General features: G+C 35.5%; 1 protein-coding gene across 1 annotated transcript; it reads right to left on the minus strand.

Moving 5' to 3' along the window:
* Positions 1-4153: 4153 nt before the first annotated feature.
* LOC127869951 (beta carbonic anhydrase 1-like) lies at positions 4154-6348 on the minus strand. Its single transcript, XM_052412610.1, has 3 exons — positions 6121-6348; positions 5140-5326; positions 4154-4161 (listed from the first exon to the last, which is right to left on the minus strand). The coding sequence occupies exons 1-3, from the start codon at positions 6346-6348 to the stop codon at positions 4154-4156; spliced, it is 423 nt and encodes a 140-aa protein (XP_052268570.1).
* Between the last annotated feature and the right edge of the window lie 21481 nt (positions 6349-27829).

Consider the following 27829-nt stretch of genomic DNA (forward strand, 5'->3'; position numbering starts at 1 on the left):
TGTTTGAGTTTGTATACATTTAAACCTAATATAATAGATTTGTGTATACATTTGTACATATTAGTCTTGTCCATATTAATCTAACATAAAACTTATACATTTTCTGCATTATAAAGTCACTCTTGCGTGAGTTGTTAGAAACGTGAGTTGTTCGAAACCGAATGCATACAATATGTCTACATACCATAAGTGGAAATGTAAAACTTAAACCTCAGTATATCTTATTCACTACATCTCTATGTAATATAAGCCCCAGCATATAGGTTTATCATTTGCTAGTATGACACGTTCACTATTTTCTTGAAAATTAAGCAGCCTAAACACAACTTACATTAACGTAACTATGGTGCTACACGACCTTCAGGGCAAAACGCTCGGGATATAGAAATTAGTGTCGAACTTCCAATTCACATTAAAATATTGTTTTGTACAACTTCACGCACTTGGCGTAAGCGAGAGCTGTATTCAGCTGTATTTATGCTCTCGTCCATGTATCATTCCATTTTGCCTTTTTGTTCGGTGTATTTGATCTCATAATATCTCTAACACTACAATAATTTTAGAAATACAAAAAAAAAGTTTTCACTGAATAAATAATAGCCGCATCATGCGAAAATGTATCTTATGCCATGTGCTGCCGAAACAGCTCCAGACAAGCCTCCGCATCCGCACAGTCTGGTCAGGAGCTACCCTGTCCACTAATGAGACCAAGAAACCTTGCGTGACTTTGGAGCCGGCAGGGTACATTGTAGCTCACGATTGCACAGGCTGGTATAGAGCTACATTGGTAGCATACCGTATAAGGCCCATCTGTCGCATTTGGTTGTTAGATTTCAAACATTATAAACTTACTAGCTTCCACATTGTGTATAACATTGTTGCAACTGCATTGGTCATAATCTCCATAATAACCATAAAGGAAATAACAGGAATAATAGTTAATGCATACAAAACATGGAAGGACAATTCACCAATTGATTTAGCTTCAGATTTATATCATAAATATCAAACAAAGCCAATGTATTCATAAATCATCATTCATGAATTTAAAAAAAAGAGTGCCGATTAAATGAAGACTGATCGAAAGCAAGTCTTCTTTGTTTGAATTATTATACGTTCTATGTATAATTTAGAGTTTATTAAGAGAATTCTTCAGCATAAAGAAAAGTCCAAAGTGAGGGAGCACACTTACCGGTAGTGTTGGATCCTCTCATTTTAGTCACGTCCTGAGCAGATATAAATAACCTTTCAACCAAAAGCTTCATTGGGGTACTCGGATTTGAACCCAAACAAATACACATATATTTTGATCAGCTCATTTAATTAAATTTAATTGAGTATTCACTTATCTGTTTCGTAATGTATTGTGAATATTGTATATTAAATTAAATTCCCATAGATTAAATGGATACGGCCATGTAAACGAATTCTACAACTTGTGTAGTTATTTTATACTGAGATGCGAACGCAAATTCAAAAGGTTACATTCGATGTAATGTACTCATACTTTTGAGCTAGAACATGTGTTTCCTTGGGCATTAAGATTTAAGGACACCGATGCCAGTCTCCACCTTAACAGAAGCTAAAGAAGACAAATCACTGGCAGGTAGAAATTGTATATCTGTACCAGTTTCAAAATTAAATGGTGAGTTAGTGTATCATAACATACTAGCGTTCGTAGACATAACAATCATTCAAAAGCATGATATACATTCAGCACAAAAATGCCATAACAAATCAGCATATCCAAAAGCATAACAACTACAACAAAGTGCATGGAAAACATCCCATTAACTCTTTCAGTGCTGGAACCGAATTTTGAAGGCCTTTTCAAACAGTTTGGATCCAGATGAGACGCCACAGAACGTGGTGTCTCATCAGGATCCAAACTGTTTGCTATTCTGATAGTATTCTTTGAAAAAAAAATCGAAGAAAATGCTAATTTTAGAAATTCAGCAGACGACATTTTTGCAGACGACAAATTTTCCAGCATGCAAAGGGTTAACCTAGTTGCAATAATCCAACTCCCAGCTATTGTCCCTCCAAGAGCTTTATGTGTGAACTCATAAAAGCTCAAAGCAGTCATAAACTCATAAACCTTTTCGATTCAATAAAACAATAAGTATGCTATTCCCAGGTAATTGTTCCTCCGACAATAAAAACAAAGAGCTTCTAAAACTACTAAGAAGTAATTGCAAATAAATAATTATTTAAATCTATAAAAAAAACAACCTCCACGAGTAGCAAAAAAAACTTATTACAACATGATTTACTTTACTTACATTTTCTACGAACCTTCTTTGAATATTGACCCAAGCCTGACATAAGATACACATGAAAAATAATTTGTTTTCCTTGAATAATACACCTTGACAGGCACTACTTGATTAACATGTTTCAGATGCACAAAAAAGGTAACAATGATATTCATAATACATTTGTTCAAGGAACATACATATAATGTTTTATATATACTGTTAATTGGGGATTGGAAATCAGTAGGTTGTGAACTAAATACTGAGAATATATTACTCGCAGTTTGCAGCCTTAAAATGCCTTTTTCAGGTGCCAAAATACTGATATCTTCTTTCTGCATATTTCTTAAATGCTCTGCAAATATTCGAAGGTATAACTAATTTTACTATGCAAAAAATGTTTATCGTATAAAATATTTTGTGGAGTTAGCTTCCTGGAAATATGTTCATCAAAATCATGTTAGGCAGATGATTTCAATGCGTCCAAATTGAGAACATTTCAAAATGCTTGCGTCAAAATTGAGAACATTTCAAAATGCTTGTGTCAAAATTGAGAACATTTCAAAATGCTTGCATCAAATTGAGAACATTTCAAAATGCTTGCGTCAAAATTGAGAACATTTCAAAATGCTTGCATCAAATTGAGAACATTTCAAAATGCTTGCATCAAATTGAGAACATTTCAAAATGCTTGCGTCAAAATTGAGAACATTTCAAAATGCTTGCATCAAATTGAGAACATTTCAAAATGCTTGCATCAAATTGAGAACATTTCAAAATGCTTGCGTCAAAATTGAGAACATTTCAAAATGCTTGCATCAAATTGAGAACATTTTAAAATGCTTGCATCAAAATTGAGAACATTTCAAAATGCTTGCATCAAATTGAGAACATTTCAAAATGCTTGCATCAAATTTAGAACATTTCAAAATGCTTGCATCAAATTGAGAACATTTCAAAATGCTTGCATCAAAATTGAGAACATTTCAAAATGCTTGCATCAAAATTGAGAACATTTCAAAATGCTTGCATTAAAATTGAGAACATTTAAAAATGCTTGCATCAAAAAGCAGGATTCTGCTTTAATTGAAATCCCTGATGCTCTTCATGTGAAGTAAGACTTAGCAATAACTCAACAACAATTGAGGTAGCTTATTTCAGATTGATTTGTACAATAGCAGCTACAGCTCTCTATTTATAACACGTATAAATGAACATTTAGAAAATTATACCACATGTAGAATCCTACATAATGCAACATTTGACAATCATATATGATACGAAAATTTAAAGAGTGAAAATACATCTGAACAAGCAAATTCGTTGAATTGATATCGACTGCCAAATAAAATCTGTCCATGGATGGGTGCAAATTCATACGGCATAATGTACAATCCTAAAAAATACTTTAATGTAGGGTACTAATTTGATGCATTGCCGTTTCCTTTATTGATATCTATACACCCATAAAGGGAAAACTTAAGGAGATTCCTATGGTTGCTGAACTCTTTTCTAGTTCATGTCCATGTAATTTTACATTTTAAAATAAAAAACATTAATATTGTGTAAGCAGTAAACACTGGATTTTGCATAGAAAAATTTACCTGAACTTTTCACTTAAGTACAACTTAATTTCAGATCCCCCTGGGAGCTTAATGAGTACCAGGCTACAGCCCCAGACTTTCTCACCATTTTGGGAACATGACCTTTACCTGTGAATTTAAAAAGTTTTGCTTCTTACTATTTAAATAAAAAAAAGTATTATCAATTGCATTGTAAATTTGAGAAAAATGAATACATACATCTTACATAAAAAAGAAAATAGTGAACATAAAGATATTACTTACTCAGTATATGGATATTGAATCTTCAAAGTTTAAACTCTATATTTCTATAGGTTACAACTCTAGAAAGTCAAACCATCAATTGGGAATTTTTGACAACATTTGGGAAACAAAGATACTTTTTGCGATTGAAAATATGACTAATTATCGTCTAAAAATCATCTAAAAAGAGACCACTCATTTACGAGATAAAATCAAAACAGAAAAAACATACCGGTTACCAATTATTCATTCATATATAAATCGAGGTCTGGCCAGATAAACAAATATAATAACTCTGTCTGGCAACACATGAACAATGCTAAAACATGCTAATTCAGACACATACTGATAACACATCCATGTATGTATCTTAAATGGCACTATTGCCAATAGAATATTCACTTCTTGTCACAACCACACTGTTAATTCATTGGTTATTACCTTGATGATCTTTGTCAGGCTGGCTTTTTCTCAGCCAAATTCTCATTTAATTTCTCCTATGATTTAGTAATAAATCTTTAATGCATCATTAACACTTAGTAAAAGTACTTAATATGTGACTTTGATATGATTTATCACCGGGCATTTCTTATTAAAAAAATGTGTCTTAAATGGTCTTACAGCAGTATGGAAATGACACAATTTAAAAAAAAATTGTATTTGATTCAAACATGAATGTATACTTCATTTTATAACAATCGAAATTACACTCCTGACTAGGTAAAATAATTGGTTCATTTAAAATCAATACAAATTTGTAAAATAATCATGAATATTTTGAGAAATAGATGGATGACTTACATAGCATTTAAAATACTTGACCAATTTTAAAACTCTGCATGGACGAATGGTAGAGCATCAGATTTTGCTTCTAAACATCTTCCTATTGAGGCCTAGAGCAGGCAATATTTCATATTTAACATTTGTTCTTTATTTTATAATTATTTAGTATTATTAAAAAGATAAAAAAATTGTTAGTAAATACATGTATTGGCACTTATCTAAAAACACTAAAATCTGTGAACATGTCCTTTTAAGATTCTGACAGTATTTCGCACTAGCTCGGTTTTTGACTTCTTGCATGAGACCGAAGTAGCTTCGCTCGTTCACCTCAACAAAACGCTGTCGCTCTCTACTGAGCAGAAACACGTTGCCGGAGTGAATGTCATTCCAGAACGCATGTAGCAGCAAATCTTTTTGGCTCAGCCTCTCTTTGGCAAAAGGGTAGGCAGCAATGTTTTCTAACTGCTGTATACAGTTTACCTATAAAGATGGAATAAAAGTTATAAGAAATGGTCCTTGAAATGCTTTGAAAATTTTGATTTCTGATTATTATATAAATAAAGTGGTTTTTCAGAAAGGATTTAATTTTAAACATATTGACCAAATATTGAACAAATGAAGAGGCGATTATCATGTTAAAGGACCAAATGACCTTGACCATTGACTACAAGATCAATACTTTAGCATATTTCTTTTCCCCAAACAAACAAGCACATCAATTAAATATTCTTAGGTCAAGGCAATTTTAGAAATAGTAAGGAAACAAAATCAAAAGGAATCTTCCATTCCTCTTAAGATACAAGAGTACAAATAAAATGATCATAGTTTAAAGTGCTCTCTTTAGATTTTTCTAGTATAGCAAATTTAATGTTAAAAGCCACTGTGAGATTTGCCTTTGACCTGTTGACCTCAAAATCAATAGGTGTCTTCCTTCTCCCTGAAGCAATCCACGTAACAATTTTATTGATTGTAGGTCAACAGGTCAAAGGTCAATCTCACAGTGTAAAAATACAGACTCAATAAATCAACCGACCATCTCAGCAATCAATAAACCAAATAAGAGAAACATTATTTCTGTAATTTTTGCGGTTAAGGCATAAAATGAAATTTGTCGAAAGTAAACATTTCTGTCATTATGTGCAAGTTTGCAAGGTCCTTTCAACAAACTTTATCAGAACCCTTGCAATGCACATTCTACCTTATCAACTGTGGTATACTAAATACCTATACCAAATTATTAAAGCGTTAAAACTAACCTGTGAAAGTTTGTCCACTATGTTGAACTGCTGCCCAGGATCTATGGTAACTTTAAACTTAGTGTTCTCACTCTCTTGCATAAAAGGAACAGGGCCAGTAAAGCAATTTTCTTCTTTCAAGTATTGAAACTTTTCTTTGGTCCTCCAGTCGTTCTTTTTGATCCAGAGCTCTAATGGGGAGCCTGTCTTTGCATCCATCTGCTTTGTGAGATCATAGAGTAGCCGCATTGCCTGAAAATGTATGACACACAACAAAATGTGTTGGTTTTTAGTTTATCATTTGCTGCCGACTATATTTACAGAGCATGTTTTGCAAATCAGTATGTGCTTAGATAGCTTAGCTACACTAAGGTCTGTACCTCACTATGATAGGAAAGATTACCGCTGCCTGTCTGCACTGCAGACGACGAATCAGTGATTTTTTTTCACCAAATTGGGAACGGGTCCGGTACCCATGCCATTGGGAATTTTTCGCTTCGTGATATCACCAAATTGGGAAAAAACGAGTTGGGAACTCTTCACATTGGGAAAAATAAAGTTGTGAATTGTACCAATTGAAGAATTGTATTAATATGACTTAGTCTTGCACAAACAACAACATGCTATCAGAACACAGATCTTTTCAGAGTTCTCTGTTTTAGATCCTTTAAATATATCAAGAATGGTGTCCTATCATAGTCGGGTCGTTTCGCCCTTAATCCCGTTCGCCCTCTGTCAACCCGGGTCGTTTCGCCCAGGGTCGTTTCGCCCTCACAAGTGGGTTGTTTCGGCCTTATTTAATTATTATGTAATATTAGGCTTTTGTAAATGATTCTTTCGCTCCGAATAGTATTTGTTTAACATATATGGAAAATAAAGATTTTTAACACAAATTTTATTATTAATTGCAATTTAAATCTAGTTCTTGTTTATCATATATGGGAAATTAAGATTATTTAATTATAACAAATTTGATGTTTGCTCAATTATCCGTTTGATTTTAATTGCAATTAATTAACGGAAACGTTATGATTCATTGTGTTACACACGTAAAGTATTACGATTAATTAGTTTGGCAGAGATATGATGCATTGATTTGTCAGTTAAAATAATTTCGGGATCAATTTAACAATTATCAAACACACTTAGATCGGAAGACATGTGATCAGATGATTGACTAATTACTAGCACAGAAACATCAAAAGGAGCCATTATAAAGGCGTGATATTGTTTTTATAAACTTTAAGCCAGTCTGCATTTTTTTATCTCAAGATATTCGCCGAAAGTGTATATAAAAAGCAACTTGGCCATGGCAGCGTCATTCGTGAATTTATATTTCGACTCGTTCTTATGGCAGACGAATTGTGTATTTCGCGGGTTGAATGTTACACTTACAATACGGTCCGTGTATATACCGTCTTTTCCTTTTTCGTTTAACATTCGAAACAACGAAACACGAAAACCAACGCATATAAGTTCATATTCCGATTTTCTAATAACCGAAACTTAAACAAAATACGAAAACAAAATTAATTTCTTTATATCGTTTTTCGTTGTATTATAAAACAAACAAGAAATATATTTAAAAAAGATATACGGCGTTGATTGTGGTCGATGTTTATGAACGATCAAAAGTTATCTCTATGAGATAAAAAGTAGCGGATGCCTTTTTTCTGCGCAGTTCTTAGCTACATCATAAGCAAATCAATTACGGGGTGTTGCGCCAGATTTCGTGTCTTATTTTGCTTTATGTGATATTATTACTCAGATATCTATATCTACAGAATAGAAAAACACAAGAAACATGAAAATAAACGAGTGCATATAGGTCAGCCGGCAATACTCGAATCTTATTTAATTGCATAATTATAGTATAGTGAATTATTGTGCTCATGCTTAATAAACTGGTCTAAATGGATAAAAATTTCTAATTAATTTTATCAAAATTGGTCCTTATCATGCAAATGTTGAAACCATATTAAAAATCGATGATTGACATACCACAATAATATCGCCGAATATCTTTATTTAGTATCTTTCTGATCAAAACAGACTTCAAGTGCACAAAGTTTACGAGACGGCGTTTATATAAAGATTTCTGCAACTGACCGCAAACCGACCTTGATACCTTGCGGATTAGAATGCAATGCATTACAGTCACTACGGTATTGTCAGTAAGACCGGTGTTGAATGATCGCAACCCCTTCTGCGAACTCCGGTGATGAACTGTATATAAACTCTGACTTTCACAAATGGCCGCGAATATACCCGAAACCTCGCGGGTTGAAATGCAATGCAACTAAGTTTTAAATATGACAACATAGCCTTTAGTATAAACGCTTTTGTGCTGGTAATTCTCTGAAAATAAAAGGTGAACGCACAAACTGTATTTATGTCGAAAATTGATTGTAAAACTGTTCTATCTATTGAGCCTTTTCATTAGAGATAAAATTGTTTCATGCAGTAAAACAGTGTTACAAAGACGCGGATATGTTTCCAATGTTCTGGTGTTATACTCAAATCAGCCAATGGAATAAATGAAGTGTATTCATTCGTACCTAGCCGCGGGAAATTTTATTTTAGTATTATTGGAGACTTACAAAGGTCAAGTCAGGGTGAAAAGCTGGCTTAATACAGCTTACGCCGAAAAAAACGAAATTGATTCCCCTGTTCATATTTCGTTTCAAATCATATAACAAAAATAAATGTTTGAAAATTGGAACGGATTGTTTGATCCCGTTTACCGTTCTTAGTTTGAAAGAACGGTATACGAAAAACGAAAAACGAGTGGCGTTTGCGGGATGTGCTGCTGTCTTGGGGAGGTAACTCATTAGTGGCTTTTTGCGCGTATTTTTCTCCCTTACATAAGACTTAGGTGGCAGGGGATATATCAGTGAAAGGGGGGGTCCATTGAAAATTACATATCTTTAGGGTAAGTGTTTTCTATGGTCTTTAAAAATCAATTAGGTAATTATAAGATGTATTTCTTGTGTTAGGTTGTAGAAAGAATGTCTCAAAATTTTGGAAAAAAAAATTTAAACTGGCCACAGCTCCCTAGCAAGGAAATTTTAAATCTTCAAAAAGGAGGTTTTCACTTTTGTCGGAAGTCGATATTTCACGCTGCAGAAACAGAACAAAACTTTGAAGGTAATTTGTGAAAAATCTAAACGTATGGGAGACACTTTTCTAGGTAAATAAACAAAGCACAGGGATGAAATTAATGAGTAATGTAGCCAAAACTAGGATTGCATTCTGTTTGAATGTTCTGTGCATGCCATGAAATGGGTCAAATTTCTCAATTTTTCATTAAAAATGAGGTGGGTGGGGGGAAAGATCAAGGGCCATAGTTTCACAAGTGAAGAAGCCAGCCTTGTCTTTGGTTGTATTTTCAATGTATATTGCCTATGCTATGACACTGACACAAAAAGGCTTTCTTGTGTCACTTTCTGTTTTGATGCAATGGATTAGACTGTTTGCGGCCTTTCGGAACTCGAAATTTGGTCAAAAATATATCCCCTGCCCCCTTAATCACTTATTTCCATCAGCATGGCTTCCTATGTGCTTTTTTTCGTGGAGGTAAAGACACGCCCGTAAGGGACAGAGACGTGGATATTTTCAGTTGTTTTTCCAGGTATTGTTTTTTCCAATTTGAAATGATCATAATCTTGACATCGAAAGGTTTTCCAACGTACCGGTAGTTCATGCCGATCCAGCCGATTAGTCTTATAGGGCTATAATTAGCCTCTTATGACGCTTCTTGTTCTTTGCCCCTATGCTATGTAAATTCAGTACTTATTTTACAAAACAACAACTCGTTTTAATCCTATTATCATGGGGCCGGTTCCTTACATTTTAAGAGCTGCAATTCCCCGTCCCCTGAGTCCCGAATTCCTATTTTTATTACCCGTTAGACCCGCATTACATTTTAAAGACACAATAATCGGCGGCGGCTGCTAACATGTCCCTATGTTTCACTTTTAACGTCACCTTACATAATAGAATGTCAAATTTGTATTAGTACAGCAACTATTGAAAGAAAGAACGGGACGAAAGGAGAATAAATATATAAAAAATGTTTTAATCTTATGGAACGGTAAAGTGCAAGGTGTCTAATATATAATTTCCAATTCGTTCGATTAATAACAAATACATGTTGCATTTAACAACTTCATTGTGATTTGTCTAGTGATGTTAGCTCTAAAACAAGAGTTATAACCAAACACCTTATATGAAACCGCTTTGCGCTTGAAGAAAATGAAATTAACTTAAATATAATTAATAAATGTACCAATTTAATAACTTATGTAACAACATATTTAATGTTCCTGAAAGAGCACCCAAGATTAAGTTATTGCTAACAAGATATATACATTCCAATGATATTATAACGCCGCTTAATCTTTTTTCCTTTAAACGTTACGTTACTTAGAGAAGGCGAATATCATGCGTCACGCCTATAGAATCTACTTGCACTCGTTGAAATGTTCCGTTTATGACCTCGGTTGTCTCCTAAAATGAAACTCGAATGCCATTATAGAAAAGTGTTTACATTTGTAACAATACGTATATGATTTGCTGAGTCAATGATATATATGAGGAGCGCGCCATCAAGCGTTCGCTTGCATGATCTGTTAAAGTACATTTATTAGTCGAAAAGTGTATTATTTTATTCGTTTTATGCACATCCAGTTCATTTGAACAGTCCTTCACAAATTGGACAAAATCTGTACACCAAACAAAAACGTTATTAAAAATAAATAAATAAATTTGTAGCAACGTCAGAGTTGTAATTTGTAAAATAAAATCCATTGACATAATGTTGTATACTTAGCGTTGATTTTTCTGTTATTTGAATGATGTGTTCTCGCAAAGAGTTTCAAATAATTTTATAATTGTTATAAGCAAATTTTCTTTATTCTATAAAGGGAGCACCAAATATAATCATGCTGATAAAATTTAAAAAGAACTCCGTGCGTGAACCGATAGCTTTATAACAACATAAATTGTTACATTCAGGACCAGTGTCGCACCCTACATTTGCAACTTGTTGCAAATCACTGGTTCGATGCAAGAACTGCATGGACACCTGGTATGAGAGCCCACCGCCAGCCAGTTACCCGAAGTGTATGAGCCAGGACGGCACACGACGTGCCATGACAGGGCTTTATGAGGCCGTGCATGCTCTTAGAAATAATTCACCATACTAATTGAATGTACATGTGTATATTTTTAGCAATAGTGTGGATTTTTATTTCATTTCTAAAACAGATATGAATACAGTGTAGTGAATAATTTCATTGTTGTATATTACTTGAAGAGAAAGGCTACGCCGAACAAAGATATTTTATTGTGCATTTTTTATTGTAATGCATTTTATACATTAAATCAAATCGAATGACTTGGAACAAACGAAAAACGATATAAATAAGTCGATTTGTTCTTTGTTTTTTGTATTTGTTTCGGTTATAAGAAAATCGGAATATGAACTAATATGCGTTTATTTTCGTGTTTCGTGTTGTCGAATGCAAAACGAAAAAGGAAAAGACGGTATGTACACGGACCCAATACGTCCGCCATTCGCAATGTTGAAGGTCATGACGTAGCAATTTAATACTAGTCGGATAATTTATATATAATCAAGGAAATGCGTTTTCTCAATGTCTATTGTGTCGTTTTTGGACTTGTGAGTATAAAATGATAACATACACGTTTTTAATGTACGAATGTAAAGTTAAATGTTTAAACCAGTCATTGATTGAGAAGTCAAATCGGCCGAAACTTAAAACGGTCTCGAAATACGTCAAGTTGGCGTTTTCGGGGATTGTTTACTCAATTTTGATTGGGATAATTTGTATTTTTTTCGGCAATTGGGACGGGTCCGGTTCATTTTGGGAACGGGTCCGTAGGTTATTGGGAACGGGTCCGTTTACCGGACCTGCTCAAAGAAGGGAAAAAACACTACATACGACACGAACACTAACTCCGATCCTTTCAAAAAGACGAATTCTTCGGTTATTGTAGGAAAATATGTACGAAATATCTTCGTCACCATAGGCTCGGGGCGCTTTTTTGTCTTTACTGCATTGAATGAAATTCGTCTTCAATATCTTGCCTATTATGTGTTATTGTAACATGTATTTATCAATATATTACAATTTAACACATATAAATATCGTATAGTCTCGCTTTAATTATTTGACAAAAGAATGCCATATTGTACAAAATCATCAAACAATAAAAAACATATTCAAAGGTTTGCTATCTTTCAGAATATAAAACTATCATTTATAATTAATTCCACTTAATCTTCTTGTGCTTAAAACAAATATTTTAACAAGAGGGTCTGAAAGGCCCAAAGTCGCTCACCTGAGATTCAAAGGAACTGACCTGTTCTGTGCAGCCCAAGATGCCATTAGAACAATATGTTCTTACCAATTTTCATAACTAGTGAACACCCTGGCAGCCTCGTTTTTCAACAGACCAGAACCATTTTCAAACACATCCAAGATATCATTTAAACAAATAAACTGACAAAGTTTCGTGAAGATTCATAAGTCCATATACAGAAAAATGCCCCGCCCACTGGTGGCCATGTTTTTCATGCAACTGGAACCACTTTCGAACTTGTTCATAATATTATTGGGACAAATCTTCTGACAAAGTTTCATGATGATAGTACAATTATTATGGCTTCTAGAGTGTTAACAAGGTTTAACTTTAGCTATATAAGGAAAAATGCAACGCCCCCTTGGCGGCCATGTTTTTCTACCAACCGGAACCATTTTCGAACTCATCCAAGACATCGTTGGGACAAATCATCTGACCAAGTTTCATGATGATCGAAAATGAATGTGGCCTCTAGAGTGTTAACAAGGTTTTACTAAAGCACGATATATAGCCATATTAGGAAAAATGCCACGCTCCCTGGTGGCCATGTTTTTTAAGCAACCGTAACCATTTTCAAGCTCATCCAAGATATCATTAGGACAAATCTTCTGACCTTGTGACCTTGAACTCTTCTTGCTTCCATGCAGGTGTCTTTCAGCGAAGCGGTGTTGCAACGCTGGCTTTGGCGGAACCCATTGTCTTATTACTTTTAAAGCTTGAGTTTCCATCGGGCGACAAAGACATGAGTGTCCGTAATAACGTCTTCTCCTCGCTTGACGTCTTCATCCTGAAGAGAGCAACGAAACTTCCACACGATGCACAGGTGGCCGATCTGGTTCTCTGTGTTTACAGGTCTGGTGACATCCAAGTTGCCTTGTGTATCCTTCTGTTGTAGAAAACACTTCCTCCGATGACCAAGTTACCTGTGGCACACATGTCGGCGAATCTCTCAACGTTGTCTTTCATCTAGCCCTTGGTGCCCAATGATCTCATATCCTCGGTTTTCACCGATCGTCGCGTAAAAGTCGCCCATTATGATTATAATGATTCAATTTGGTCTGTTGAAAACCCCACGTTAAGGAGTATATGTGCGCCTTATTGGAAAAAAAACTTGGAAGTACTTTCCAAACATAAGACTCTTTCCATGATAACTGATACAGAAAAACCCACAATCTTTTCTATACGCGAAAGCCTCATGTAAATTCAGCTATTTTCTTAGTCGGTTTTTAATGAAAATACATGAAAACTACAGTATATTGTTGTGTTCCATTAGTTTGTTTATTTATTTAAAAATAACCTCCACTTGAGCTCATTCTTTGTGGATAGATAAACATTTGCGCGTCTTGTATTAATTTTCTAAATGACGTTGACCTCAGTGTTGCGAATACGACACACAAATCAATCTAAACTCATGACATAACATGAATAGAAGCATATTTTGCAGATAAATGTAAAACTGCATAATACATACAAGTGTGCTGCATTGCCCTGTATAAATGGGGTCATAATTTTTCATTTTCGATATTTTCTGATATTTACTGGCTTTATAGTACTTAAGAACATTCAACTTTCCATGTAAATCGCTTGACGTTAATTTTCTAATCAACATTTCTGAGAGCAAAAGTTTAATTGTTTATTATTTCAGATTTGCTGACTTTAGCATCTACTCAAGCAGGAGTTTAGATTTTAGGATAAAGATTGACGTCAAGCGCCGATTATACATTTGTCGTGATCGCAATGTTGGGACAATTACTTTACTGGGGACTGACCTTGGAAAGTTTCGACATTTCAATACGTACGTACGTAGTGCATATGAAAGCGAATCATATGCATGTGCATTTTACGAAAAAGTGAGTATAAATATGAGGCCAGTTCTTTTCATTAGCTGTTTATAAACCAATTCATGACAGTGACAGATGTATAGATTTATATAAATCACTTATTTTTATCTTCCAACGTGTTCATTCAAATATAATTGAAATTCCATAACCTCAATTTTGGAAGTCGTGGGACTGTCAAGGCTGCAATTTAATTCAAGCCCCAACGTCCTCAAGAAGATCTATACGACAGATTAGATGGTCTGGCCTAGTAACATGGATCGACTGAAATTCAACGATGTATATTTTACATAGAGCCGATATATAACGAAGGAGAACACGCTCTGCTGATAAACAAGTAAATCATCTTACGAAGGTTCCGGAGATAGTCGATGTATCACGATTGGTTTTTCCATAACGACTTTTAGCGAAACAGAGATAAACTTTAGGGCGTAGAAGGAAGTAGACAGTAATAGTGTTTTATTGTTTTATTTGGATATCAGTTGGTGTTCATATATATAATTTAGCAACGAAATAAAGCAAGAAAATTTTCGTTATGTTACCTGGCTGCAGATGTACTTAAATTTAGATTATAAAACTTGTTTAAACCCAGCATACATTTAGCCGCACTGTAGTGAAGTAGACTAGAGGATTTCATACTCAAGGTAGGCTTGTTTCAATATCGTGCGATGTGTGCCGTTTTGTACGTCTGTGTTGTGTTCATTTACTAAATGTTATCATTATGTTGTTCTTGTTTGTTGTGTTAAAAAAAAGACTTAATTAAATCAAAAGATTTCCACACCAAAACGACACATTACCAGTTATATTAAATATTAGACTTAGTTTAACAAATATGTCATATTTTAATTCATTACCTTTGCAATATTTTAATATATTTGAAAATAATGCACATGTTAATGGTGAATGGTTAAGTGGAAGATGATACTAATTTGGGCTAAAAGGTAAAATATTTATGTTATCATTTAACTTGATTATATGCTATTTTCTGTTCATGCCTTGTTATTTTTTAGACTTAATCAATTTATGTATGTATGATTCGTTTTCCAATAATGTCCAGTAAACTGGTTTCTTAAATCAAATCGAAAGCTCGTTTACCACATTACTGTTATAAGCACATCGCTCTATGTCACATGTACATTGATAAACTGTCTATTGTTAACTCAAACTGGTAAACGGCAAATGGAACCTGCGACCGAAACTAACGTTGACATATTAGCTCTACTGTAATAGATCAGTGATTAGCGTATGATTGTGGAGTTGTTTTCACAAACATTGTGATTGTGTGAATTATTATTTTATATCACATCATGAATGAATGGATACATGTAGATATTCGCTAATACAAATATTTCTTATCACACGTTAAATGATTACAATAGTCTACAATATACGTTATATAACTATTTCGTGGTATAATGTTATCGCCTTACCACAAAGTGCATATAGTGCTTTATTCGGATATATTGTTGTCCGCCGTTCGTTCGTCTGTCCGTTTGTGCGTGTAACCGTGTTTCCGACAAGTGTTTCTTTAAACGCATTTAAACCGCATGGCAGAAATTATGGAATATTCACATAAATGTTTATGTCTCCTATGAAAATTGTTCAAATCCTTCCGTTTCGCCGATCTATATGGTAAAGGGGCTAAGAAATGAAACATTAAAAAATCATCTATGAAACCGCTTAGCGGTAGATTTTATGTTTTATTTTTGACGCGTAAGGAGGTCCTCTGAAATAAACATCTACGTATGCCCATGGGATAAATCCGATCTTACCCATAGGAAGAACACGTTAACATAGACTTATATACGGACAATTTAAGAAATCGTCTTGCCTGGAACCACACAGCCAAAGTTGCTCTACAACGTAGTTTAAATCATGACCTTGGGTGAAGGCTGCCACACCTCAGGTTTTTAATCTGTATATGCGCAAATAGGACTAAAACATTTGAAATATGTGAAACAATAAGGATTAATTATATGAAAATAAGTATGTAACATCAGATAATCGCCCTATACAAAGTTTGTTCAAATTATGCCACGGCTTAATGCTACGGCTTTCTTATTGTATACGTAGCATCATCTATAGAAAAAAATTCTACCTAGCTCCTTTTTACAAAGTTCTTGACTTTAACGGTATAGGCTTTTTAACAAATATGAAGTGTAATCTCATCCCTTGGGTCACCAGGTTTACATAGACGTCTTATAAACGAAACACGTCTAACAATAGTATTGTATAAAACCGCAAAGCCAAATGTATATATCATATTTGGTATACAGTAAAAGCTATAGGTCCTATACAAAAATTTAATTCGATTCAAATAACTGGGGTCAAAACTGAACCCGTCCCTGACGGATCAATTTTGAATATACTTGTACTGGGAAAACATTTTAACGACCTTCTATTTGAACACGCAAAACCCAAGGCTTTCATAATGGGTATGTAGAATCATGTATAGGTCCTCTACCAAACTAATTAAAATTAGTTCAGTGTGTTCAAACTTGCCCTGCATATAGGATCGCGTTTTTGCATAAACTAATGTAGGTCAAACCAGTTACAACATTCTTGTCTGAAGTCTCAAAGCCCACTGTTTTCATATTTAGTATGTAGATTCATCAAGAGGTCTGATACTAATTGCGTTCAAATAATGCCCTGGTGATAAAATGTGGCCTAATCTAGTTCGTAAAAGTGTTATATATAATGATATAAGAAAAACCTTTCAAAGTCTTCTTGTTTGAAACCGCAAAGTCCATGGCTTCCATATTTTGCATCTGGGGCCAATTACGAAGTTTGTTCAAATTCAATATTTGGCATGGAACATCATGTAATGGTCCTCATAGAAGTGTATTAATATCATGTCCCTGGTTTGGCAACTTGCGACATTTAAACAATATATAATTAAATATCTTCTCGGAAACAATAAAGAACAGAGCTTTGATATTTAGTATTTAATATCAGACAGTGATCCTCTACAAGGTCCTCGACAAGGTTTGCTTCAATCCTGCTTCTCGGGTTAAAGCGTGTCCGCCCAATGCGTAACATAATTTATATAGACTTATATTGCAAACTTGCATGTTTGACTCTTCTCTAACAATGGAAACCCCAGAAGTGTACATATTGGTGAGTAATTTATTATATTGGTTATCAACTAAGTTTATTTAATACATGGCTGTTTAGTCAAAATAGCCCTAAACCTGGAATCGCGATCAAAACATCTATACGCTACAGTTTCTCGTGTGGGCGTTCAAGACTCCTCAATGTTGCAACAATAAACAAAAAAAGATGTCATCTACATAGTTTGTTCAAATTATTATAATGGGATCAATGTTGACAACGCCCTATGGGTCACATTTTTAACAAGGGTTTGTAGAAAGATAATTTTTAATCTTCTCTGAAACTGGCTAGAGCGTTGATACCTAAAACGTACTTTAGTATTGTGTTGCTCTTTGAAGTGTTTTCAAATTATGGTTTGATGAGTAAGTGATTTTGGGTTTGATTTAACCTCAATCATGAGCGGACGTTGGTTAGTTTAACAAACATGGAAAAGAAAAGATTCAATAATTTATATTGAAGATCTTCCAAACAGGAATGAAATACTAGTCTAGAGTTCCTATTTACATATCATCGATTCCATCTAAAGCCTTTGGATTAATGAAACGTACTTCAATCCATATCCTGAAACCAATGTGTCCAACAAAACGATCCAGTGATAATGCCCAGCTAGGAATCAAACCCGGGTCCCCCTTCATTACATTTTTCCGGAGCATATCTTGAAATTCATCAGAGTTGAAACGTAATAGTTAATCGCTTATCTTAAGCGTGCAGTGCATAAAAGCCTTTACTCTTACTTCAACATTTGTTGTTTCCATTTGTTAATTAATTACATTTAAATTTTGCTTGCGGCTCAACGTGGAAACTTGTAAGATGTATTAACATTTTACTGGAAGAAAGATATATATATATATTTATTTATTTATACGTATATATATTTATACATATACACACATATATATAATATAATATATATGATACATCTTGACTATAATATGAGGTATCATGATGACATGGGAAGCTTGCATTGTTGGGGAACCATTTATTAAAATTAGACTTCTACTGACCTCTTAAACAGCGGAATGCTTATTACATGAATGAATAGCTAAGCAGAAATATAAATGTTTTGCCAACTATGTATGTAAAAATTTGTATTTGCGTCTTTAGTTTTCATTGGTCATACAAATATGAAAGTATGCTTTGTTTGCATAAATAACTAACAGCTCATATTCTTTGTAGACATTCATACTTTACAAACCTATTTTGAAAATTGACAATTATATAAAAAAAATATATAGATATCTGCATTTTTAACGCATATTTTCCCTTTAAAATGCTTATGCTGAGCCATACAATTCAAATTCAGGCGAGATTTTTAAGCATGATATATACAACATATGTTCTAAAAGTGTACGTAGTGATGCGTCGTTTTTTAAAGGTCGAGAATATAAACAGAAATTATGGTTAACAAACATTTTCGATTTCTAAAAACAACTAAACAATACAAAACAAACACGTTGATTTTACTTGCATAAAAAATAATATTTTTGTTATTTCATTCAGACTTCTTTTGAGGTTTCTAACCGGACTTTTTCGGAACTCAAAATATTTTTATAGTGTATCCAAATCGGCAGTAAATGAAAGCAAACAGTTGTTCTTTTAATGATACGAAATAAAAAACTGTGGATACATTAAAGGGACCGTCAACCGCGATTGACGAAAGAAGTTCTAAAATACCGTATTGTTTACAATTATTAGTTTATATTGATTAAAATATCACGACCGGTATTGAACATAACTTGAAAAAAGTTGTTAAGGTTTCATATTTTCAATATATAAGTTAATGAATTTTGCGTTATTTATAGTGTGTATATCGTTATGTCACATATTTTCGCGATGTACTTTCGAGTTCACATCGCGATATTTAATTTCCGAATATATTGAAACAAATAACGTTTTTCAAGTAATGTTATATTCCAGTCGAGATATTTTAATCAATATAAACTAATAATTGTAAAAAAATACGGTATTTTAAAACTTTTCATTTTTTGTCAATCACGGTTGACGGTCCCTTTAAGCAGATCTTACTGGTTTCCTTACGAAGATCATTTCAACTGCGTCGCTACTTTAAAGCGACGGTTTAAATCTTTGCCTGTATCGGGTATAGAAGCCTATCAACCTAAATATAGCTAACGTAACGGTTCATTGACTTCTTCTATTCATCATCCAGATTTTCATAACGGCCATTTTGTTATAAAAATACAGATGTGATATGTCACGGGAATTGAAGCAAATACCGGTAAGGGTGGTTAAAAATAAGGGTTAAGTTGGGTGTCCGAATATATGCTGGGCTCCCGTATTACCGGCGACGTAAGCATGCATTTGTAAATAAATAATATTAAATGCAACTTCCGTAAAAAAATTCATATAATTATCAGAATCTTTCATATTTTTTCTCAAGTTAACACGAAACCTACCATATATATTAACGAAAACTCATTTTAATCCATCATAGAAGTAGGTCACTGTCCGCCATTTTGGTTTCTGTTTACTTCTATTACCGGTGATGACATAGTTTTCACTCAGACAAAAGGCATTTTCAGAAAATCACAGTTTACTAAACTAAACTTCTGTACTGTCGAATATATACAAACAAACAACAAAGTTTAAAACATGTTGTGATCAATTTTCAAACAATAAATGACATTTAATATGAATGATGTAACAGGGTTTTAACATTCATTTCAGGTATTCTGTTCATTTGTTCTGTTTTAATGTTAATATTTCCCTTTAACTCATGGTGTTCAAATGGTTTACTCATTAAGCAGCGATCCTGTGGCCAGTCTAAGAGTTGAAGTCAGTCAAGCATGTGATTATCATAGGTTCACTTTATGTAATTGTTCAGTCAGGCTTGACCAGTGATTTTCCCGCCCTTTCCTTTGTCTACATGACAATTGAGAAGTTTCGCTCAGTAATGCAAAGAGGAGATATGTACATAATAGTTATGGAAACGCGCACCTGTTGTCTACTATATAAACATTTTCAGACGGACTTTTCAAAACGATAGTTTTCATGAGAAAACTGAATGATCAGCCAAATTGTGTGTGCAAATAATGAAAAAATACATGGGCATTCGTGTTTTAATTCCTACTTACCCGAAGAAAAGACAGTATTTAGAGGATTTTTCGTTTTGACAGCTACCGGTCAAAAAAGTAAACAGTCTCCGACGGAAGTTGTAAATGAAAATGCGCGTGCTGTGTCGAAGTAGCGTATTTACAAACATCACCGGTAATTCGGGTACACCGGTAATAGGAGTACGGAGGATACTTACTTTGGATAAAAAGTTAATGCTGAAGTTACCAAAGACATCGTACGTAGTGAGGTGTATAGAAACTTGTGAGTGATTAATATCGCGACAAATCTGAAATGCGCACGAAAAGGGCGTGTCGGCAAGTGTACTGGTATTTTAGTTTGAAGAGACGCTAACTGGTTTATGGTTGCTATAAAGATGCACGTTTGAATTAATTTAAATTAATTTATATAAACTATATAATTATACTTTATATACGTAACCATTAGCCGTATTCGCATACAAAGCTGCAAGAGATAGGATCAAACATCTATTTCAATTTTACGGAGGAATCCGAGATAGCCGATGTATCACGATTGATTGTAACATTAACGTAAATATGGTGCAAGATGACCTTCAAAGCAAAACGGTCCGGATGTACATATTATTGTGGAACTTCCAACCCACGCACTCAGCGCAAGCGTATTCAGCTGTATTTATGTGTTCTTCCATGTATCATTCCATTTAGCCGTTTTGTTCGGTTTATTTAATCTCATTATAACTCTAACACTACAATAATAAATGAATAAATAATAGCCGTGTCATGCGTAAACGTGTCTTATGTCATTGTAGTGTTGTGTGTAAATGAATAGTTGAATGTAACCTGTGGTGTTTTGTACGACTAAGAGTTTTGGTAATGAACGCTTTCTGAGTAGCATGGTCTTGTTGTTTTTAAACCCGTAATTGGCCATTTATAACGTGCTTGTACGAGCTACAACACTAAACTGGCGACGAGGATGGCCAACCTTCCTCCATTTCCTTCGTTCAACATCCATGACAGCGGCGACACGTCAAATTCTTCGTCAAATTCAGCCGGCGTACGGTGGCGTAAGTGGACGGAAAAATTAGACAATTTAATCTGTGCACTGGACATTGATATTGACAAGCGCAAAAAGGCTCTCCTTCTGTATTACTGTGGCGAAGAGTGTTTCGACATATATGACTCGTTCACTGATGAACAAAAAGGGGTAGGTTCTACTAAAACTGTACAGAATGAAAACGGTGATAACATAGAAACCCCTGACGAATATGGAAAATTGTGTTCCTCATTCAAAAACTATTTCACTCCGAAACAGAATCTTACCTACGAAATCTATAAGTTTAGGCAGTCGAAACAAGAATCTGGTGAGTCGATCGACACCTTTTACACAAGGCTAAGAACCCTTGCAGCGACATGTGAATTTCACAACAAGGACACTGAGATCCTTAACCAAGTTATACAAGGATGCACGTCTACACGCATCAGACGTCGAGCTCTGCGAGATAACTTTACTCTTGACAGACTTATTGAAGAGGCTCGCGCATTGGAGGTTTCCGAGGTTAGAGCGTCTGACATGGAGGGACGGCAAGCAGCTAACGCTAACGCTATCCACACTATCCCTGGTGGTTCGCGTGGTCGTGGTGTATCTTCGCGTGGTCGTGGTGTGTCTTCGCGTGGTCGTGGTGTGTCTTCGCGTGGTCGTGGTGTGTCTTCGAGTGGTCGTAGTGTATCTTCACGAGGTCGTGGTTCCTACAACAACCCATCCCAGGCATCAAGAACTGGCACTGACTGTCGTAACTGTGGTGGCAAACATGTAGACCGGAAGTGTCCGGCATTTGGGAAGAAGTGTCATCATTGTGGCAAATTAAATCATTTTCAAACAGTTTGCAGATCAAGATTACAACATGTGAACTATACAGAAGCCAGTACTTCAGAAGCTACACAAAATAGTTCTAGTGATGAATCTGTATTTAACCTTTGTTGTACAAATTCTAGCATACCCTCTGTTTGTGTTAATATTTTTAACAGTGATGTTAAATGTTTGATTGATACTGGTTCTAGTGTAAATATAATGAATGAAAATATTTACAATAACATGAGCAGCAAACCTTCTCTTCAACAGCCTGTACCATTGATTTTTGCATACGGTGCATCTCAACCTTTAGATGTTAAGGGTTATTTTAGAACAACCATCAATTATAAGGGTAAAACAGTTACTGCTGACATGTATGTTGTAGGTAACACTGACTCTAGGCAGTCCACCTGTCTCCTTGGGGCCAAAACTGCTCAAGCTCTGGATATTGTTCAGTTTGCATTTTCTTCGTTTGCAGCTTCAAGTTCTATTCCAGATCAATACCCTTCTCTGTTTGATGGCAAGATGGGCAAGATAGAGGGCATCTCTGTGAAACTGCACATTGATCATGATGTTCCCCCAGTGACACAGCGTCATAGGCGAATTCCATTCCATGTACGCAAAGATGTTGAGGCTGAACTCAAGCGTCTTGAAGACCTTGATGTTATTGAGCCTATTTCAGGTCCCACACCCTGGGTAAGCCCCGTTGTAGTTGTCCCCAAAAAGTCAAAAGGTGTTCGTGTTTGCATTGACATGCGTGAGGCTAACAAGGCTATCTCTAGGGAGAAACACCCTATGCCAACTGTGGAAGAACTTATGTCAGATTTGAATAGTTCTACAGTATTCAGCAAACTTGATCTGTCCAACGCATATCACCAACTTGAACTTGATGAGTCCAGCAGGTACATCACTACTTTTGTCACTCATGTTGGTTTACGGCGCTACAAACGTCTATTGTTTGGTGTGAATGCTGCATCTGAAATTTTCCAGAAGACGGTTGCAGACCTCCTTGCTGACATCCCTGGTGCAAAGAACTTGGCAGACGACATCATTATTCATGGTAAATCTCAGTCAGATCATGATCGAGCACTTAGCCTTACATTGGAGCGACTGAACAGATGTGGTGCCAAACTCAACAGAGATAAATGTATCTTTTTTGTAAACAAAATCTCTTTCTTTGGCCATGTTTTCAGCGATACAGGTGTTTCGGCTGATCCAGAAAAAATTAAGGCTATTGTAGGTCACTCAGCTCCTCAAAACCCAGCTGAAGTAAGATCTTTCCTTGGCATGACGCAGTATGTTTCTCGATACATACCTCACTATGCAACCATGACTGAGCCACTCAGACGTCTCACTAGGCAAGATGTTCCTTGGGATTGGTCAAGTGATGCCCAAAATGCTTTTGATAGTTTGCGATCTGCTCTGTCTAGTACTAAGGTGATGGCTTACTTTGACCAGAACAAGTCAACTGAGGTTCTTGTTGATGCATCCCCTGTTGGAGTCGGAGCGATTCTCACTCAGGAAGGTAGAGTTATATGTTACGGAAGCCGTGCACTCACAGACGTGGAACAGCGATATTCACAAACAGATCGTGAGATGTTAGCTGTTGTTTATGGTGTTGAGCACTTCCATCTGTATCTCTTTGCTTCTGAATTCAAGGTGATCACAGATCACAAACCCCTTCTAGGTCTTGTGAACAGTCGTAAACCTGCTTCTGCGCGCATTGAGAGATGGCGTCTTCGGTTGATGCCGTATCAGTTCACACTCGAGTATCGTCCAGGTAAAGATGACCTGAATCCTGCTGACTATATGAGCAGGCACCCATTCACGAAGCCAAAACGTGATAATGCAGCTGAGGCTCATGTTGCTTTCATTGTCCAGAAGGCTGTACCGAAAGCTATGTCCTTACAGGAGATTCAAACCGCAACCAGAGAGGATGCTACACTGCAGAAAGTTATGACAGCCATTCAGTCCGGCAACTGGTCTCACTCCGATTGTACGTCCTTTGTCAGGTTTCGAGATGAGTTTTCGATAGTAGATGGTGTTATTTTGCGTGACCACCGCATTGTTGTTCCCACTTCCTTGCAGCAGCATGTTGTCGAAATTGCTCACCATACCCACCAAGGCATGGTTAAGACAAAGCAACTAGTTAGGGAGAAGGTGTGGTTCCCCGGCATTGATAAGATGGTTGAGGATGCGGTTAGATCTTGTATCCCATGTCAGGCTTCATATCCCGGTCCAAACAAACGAGAACCTATCTGTCCTACAAAGCTTCCTTCTAAGCCATGGGAAGAAGTTGCTGTTGACTTTGCAGGTCCTTTCCCATCTGGCCAATACTTGCTTGTTGTAATGGATGAACACAGCCGGTTCCCAGAAGTGGAGATTGTTTATTCGACAGCTGCCAGAGTTGTTGTACCTAGATTGAAGTCTATCTTTGCTCGACAAGGATTTCCCTCTGTCCTGAAGTCAGACAATGGTCCTCCATTTCAGGGACAGGAATTTGCAGAGTTTGCTTCTACCTGTGGGTTCAAACACCGAAGAATTACTCCTCTTTGGCCTGAGGCCAACGGAACTGTAGAAAGGTTTATGGCCACACTTAACAAGTTTGTTAGGGCTGCAGTTGCTGCGAACCGTGATTGGAGAGATGAATTTCATGATTTTCTCATGCACTATAGAGTAACTCCCCATGCATCCACTCAGATATCCCCCTTTGAAGCCCTTGTTGGGAGAAAGATGAGTATGGGACTACCTGAAATCTCAAAGCCTGTCTATCCTGTTTCTGTCTCTACTCGTTTGGCGATAAATGATGCAAACAGTAAGCAAAAGATGAAACAGTATGCAGACAGCAGACGTCACACAAGTCCGTGTACATTGATAGCAGGTGACCAGGTGCTGGTCAAACAGCGTAAGGTTGACAAACTTACACCTCCATATAACCCTGACCCTTACACAGTCAAAGAGAGACGTGGAAGCATGGTTATCGCTGATAGGAATGGTCATACCATTACTCGCAATTCCTCACATTTCAGACCTGTTAATGCTAGTATTCCTGATCCTGATCCTGAGGGTGAACCTGAAAGCATTGTTGAATGTCCAGTCCCTCAGTTACCTGACCTTGGTTCGAGTCAATCTGATTTGTCTCCTACAATGACTCCTGTTCCCTTGCGCAGAAATCCACCTAGAGCAGCGGGAATGCCTAAGAGACTCTGTGATTTTGAACTGACATAGGTTAGCAGTGTCTGTTTTATTCAAGATCATGGTATTTGAAAAATCATTGGAAGTTTTGATATAAGTTTAATTTTTGTTTAAATTGTTAACATTGTTAAATGATTGTTTTATCAATGTAAAATAATAATCATTTTACGCCATGATCATTTATAGGCAATGACAAGCTATTAAACTTAAGACATTAGGATTAAGTTAATAACATTATATTGTTGTATAATAATTAAACAAAGTATCAAAAGGATTTCCCATTAAGCATATGGCTGCTAATGTTTATTGTCTAGTCAAGTAATCTTTGATTATATGCCTGAACCATGAGTGTATGTTGAATGTGAGTTGTTTATTATTACCATTATGACTTACCTCCCACATAAATACTTATGCTTTGAACAATTGTGTGAAACTTTAGATTTCCTTGATATGTTTAAGTAAAGAAACTTTTATCAGAGTTATTATGAGAGTGGAGATTTGATTAATCTATAAGGACTGTGAAGTTTTGTGTTTTATTTACATGGACATTGAAACAAATTACTTTGATTACTTATTCTTTTAAAATGTTGCTCAGTAATTTGTTTAATTTAACTTTATGCAGTTTTTCTTTAAAGGTGGGGAGGAATGTAGTGTTGTGTGTAAATGAATAGTTGAATGTAACCTGTGGTGTTTTGTACGACTAAGAGTTTTGGTAATGAACGCTTTCTGAGTAGCATGGTCTTGTTGTTTTTAAACCCGTAATTGGCCATTTATAACGTGCTTGTACGAGCTACAACACTAAAGTCATATGCTGCAGAAACAGCTTCAGACAAGCCTCTATATCCGCACAGTCTGGTCAGGAGCTACCCTGTCCGCTAATGAGACCAAGAAACATTGTGTGACTTTGGAGCCAGCAGGGTAGCTCATGATTGCACTGGCTGGTATAGAGCTACATTGGTAGCATATGGCATAAGGCCCATCTGTCGCGTTTGGCTATTAGATTTCAAACATTATCAACTTACTAGCTGTCCCATTGGGTATAACATGTTTGAAACTGCATAGGTCATTATTTCCGAAATAACCATAAAGGAAATAACAGGAATGATAGTTAATTCATACAAAACATGGAAGGACAATCCACCAATTGATTTAGCTTCAGGTTTATATGATAAAAAACAAAGCCAAAGTACTCATGATACATGAATTAAAAAAAAAAGAGTGCCGATTAAATGAAGACTGATCCAAAGCTAGTCTTAATGTTTTAATTATTATATTTTCTGTGTATAATTTAGAGTTTATTAAAAGAATTCTTCAGCATAAAGAAAAATTCCTAGCGAGGGAGCGCACTTCATGTTGGCCCCTCTCATTTTAGTCACGTCATGAGCAGCTATAAGTAACTTTTCAACCAAAAGCTTCATTGGGGTACTCGGATTTGACCCCCAAAAAATAAACATAGATTTTGATCAGCACATTTAATAGTATTAAATTGATTATTCACTTATCTGTTTCGTAATGTATTGTTTATATTGTTTATTACTAGTAAATTAAATTTCCATAGATTTAATGGGCACGGCCATGTGAACGAATTCCACAACTTGTGTAGTTATTTTTTACTGAGTTGAAACGTGAAAACAAAAGGCGACATTCTATGTTATGTACTCATACTTTTGAGCTGGAACATGTGTTCCCATGGGCATTAAGATAAAAGGACAGCCAATGTCAGTCTCCACCTTAACAGAAGCTAAAGAAGACCATCGTCGGATACCCACGTTCGACCCATTCCGCTACTCTCCATTTATCGAATGCTGGAGAGTAACGGAATGAATTAGTCGTGGGTATCCGACGATGAAGAAGACAAATCACTGACAGGTAGAAATCGTATTTTTCTACCAGTTCCAAAATTAAATGGTGAGTTTGTCTATAATAACATACTAGCGTTCGTAGTCATAAAAATCATTCAAAAGCATGATATACATGCAGTACAAAAATGCCATAACAAATCAGCATATCCAAAAGCATAACAACTACACAAAGTGCAGGGAAAACATTCCATTAACTCTTTCAGTGCTGGAACCGAATTTTGAAGGCCTTTTCAAACAGTTTGGATCCAGATGAGACGCCACAGAATGTGGCGTCTCATCTGGATCCAAACTGTTTGCTATTCTGATAGTATTCCTTGAAAAAATCGAAGAAAATGCTAATTTTAGAAAATCAGCAGACGACATTTTATTTATAAACATAAATTTCCAGAATCTATTTAAAGAACCTCTGTGACGCATGCGCATAATATTACTAGGCCT

The sequence above is a fragment of the Dreissena polymorpha genome, chromosome 2 (assembly GCF_020536995.1).
Source record: "Dreissena polymorpha isolate Duluth1 chromosome 2, UMN_Dpol_1.0, whole genome shotgun sequence".
NCBI lineage: Eukaryota > Metazoa > Mollusca > Bivalvia > Myida > Dreissenidae > Dreissena > Dreissena polymorpha.

What these genes read in the sequence shown, in the direction of transcription:
- LOC127869951 (XM_052412610.1), bottom strand. Translation starts at nt 6,348, where the DNA reads ATGCGGCTACTCTATGATCTCACAAAGCAGATGGATGCAAAGACAGGC. An exon ending in TAGTGGACAAACTTTCACAG is followed by an intron (nt 5,327 to 6,120) that starts GTTAGTTTTAAC and finishes TGTATACAGCAG; the next exon opens with TTAGAAAACATTGCTGCCTA.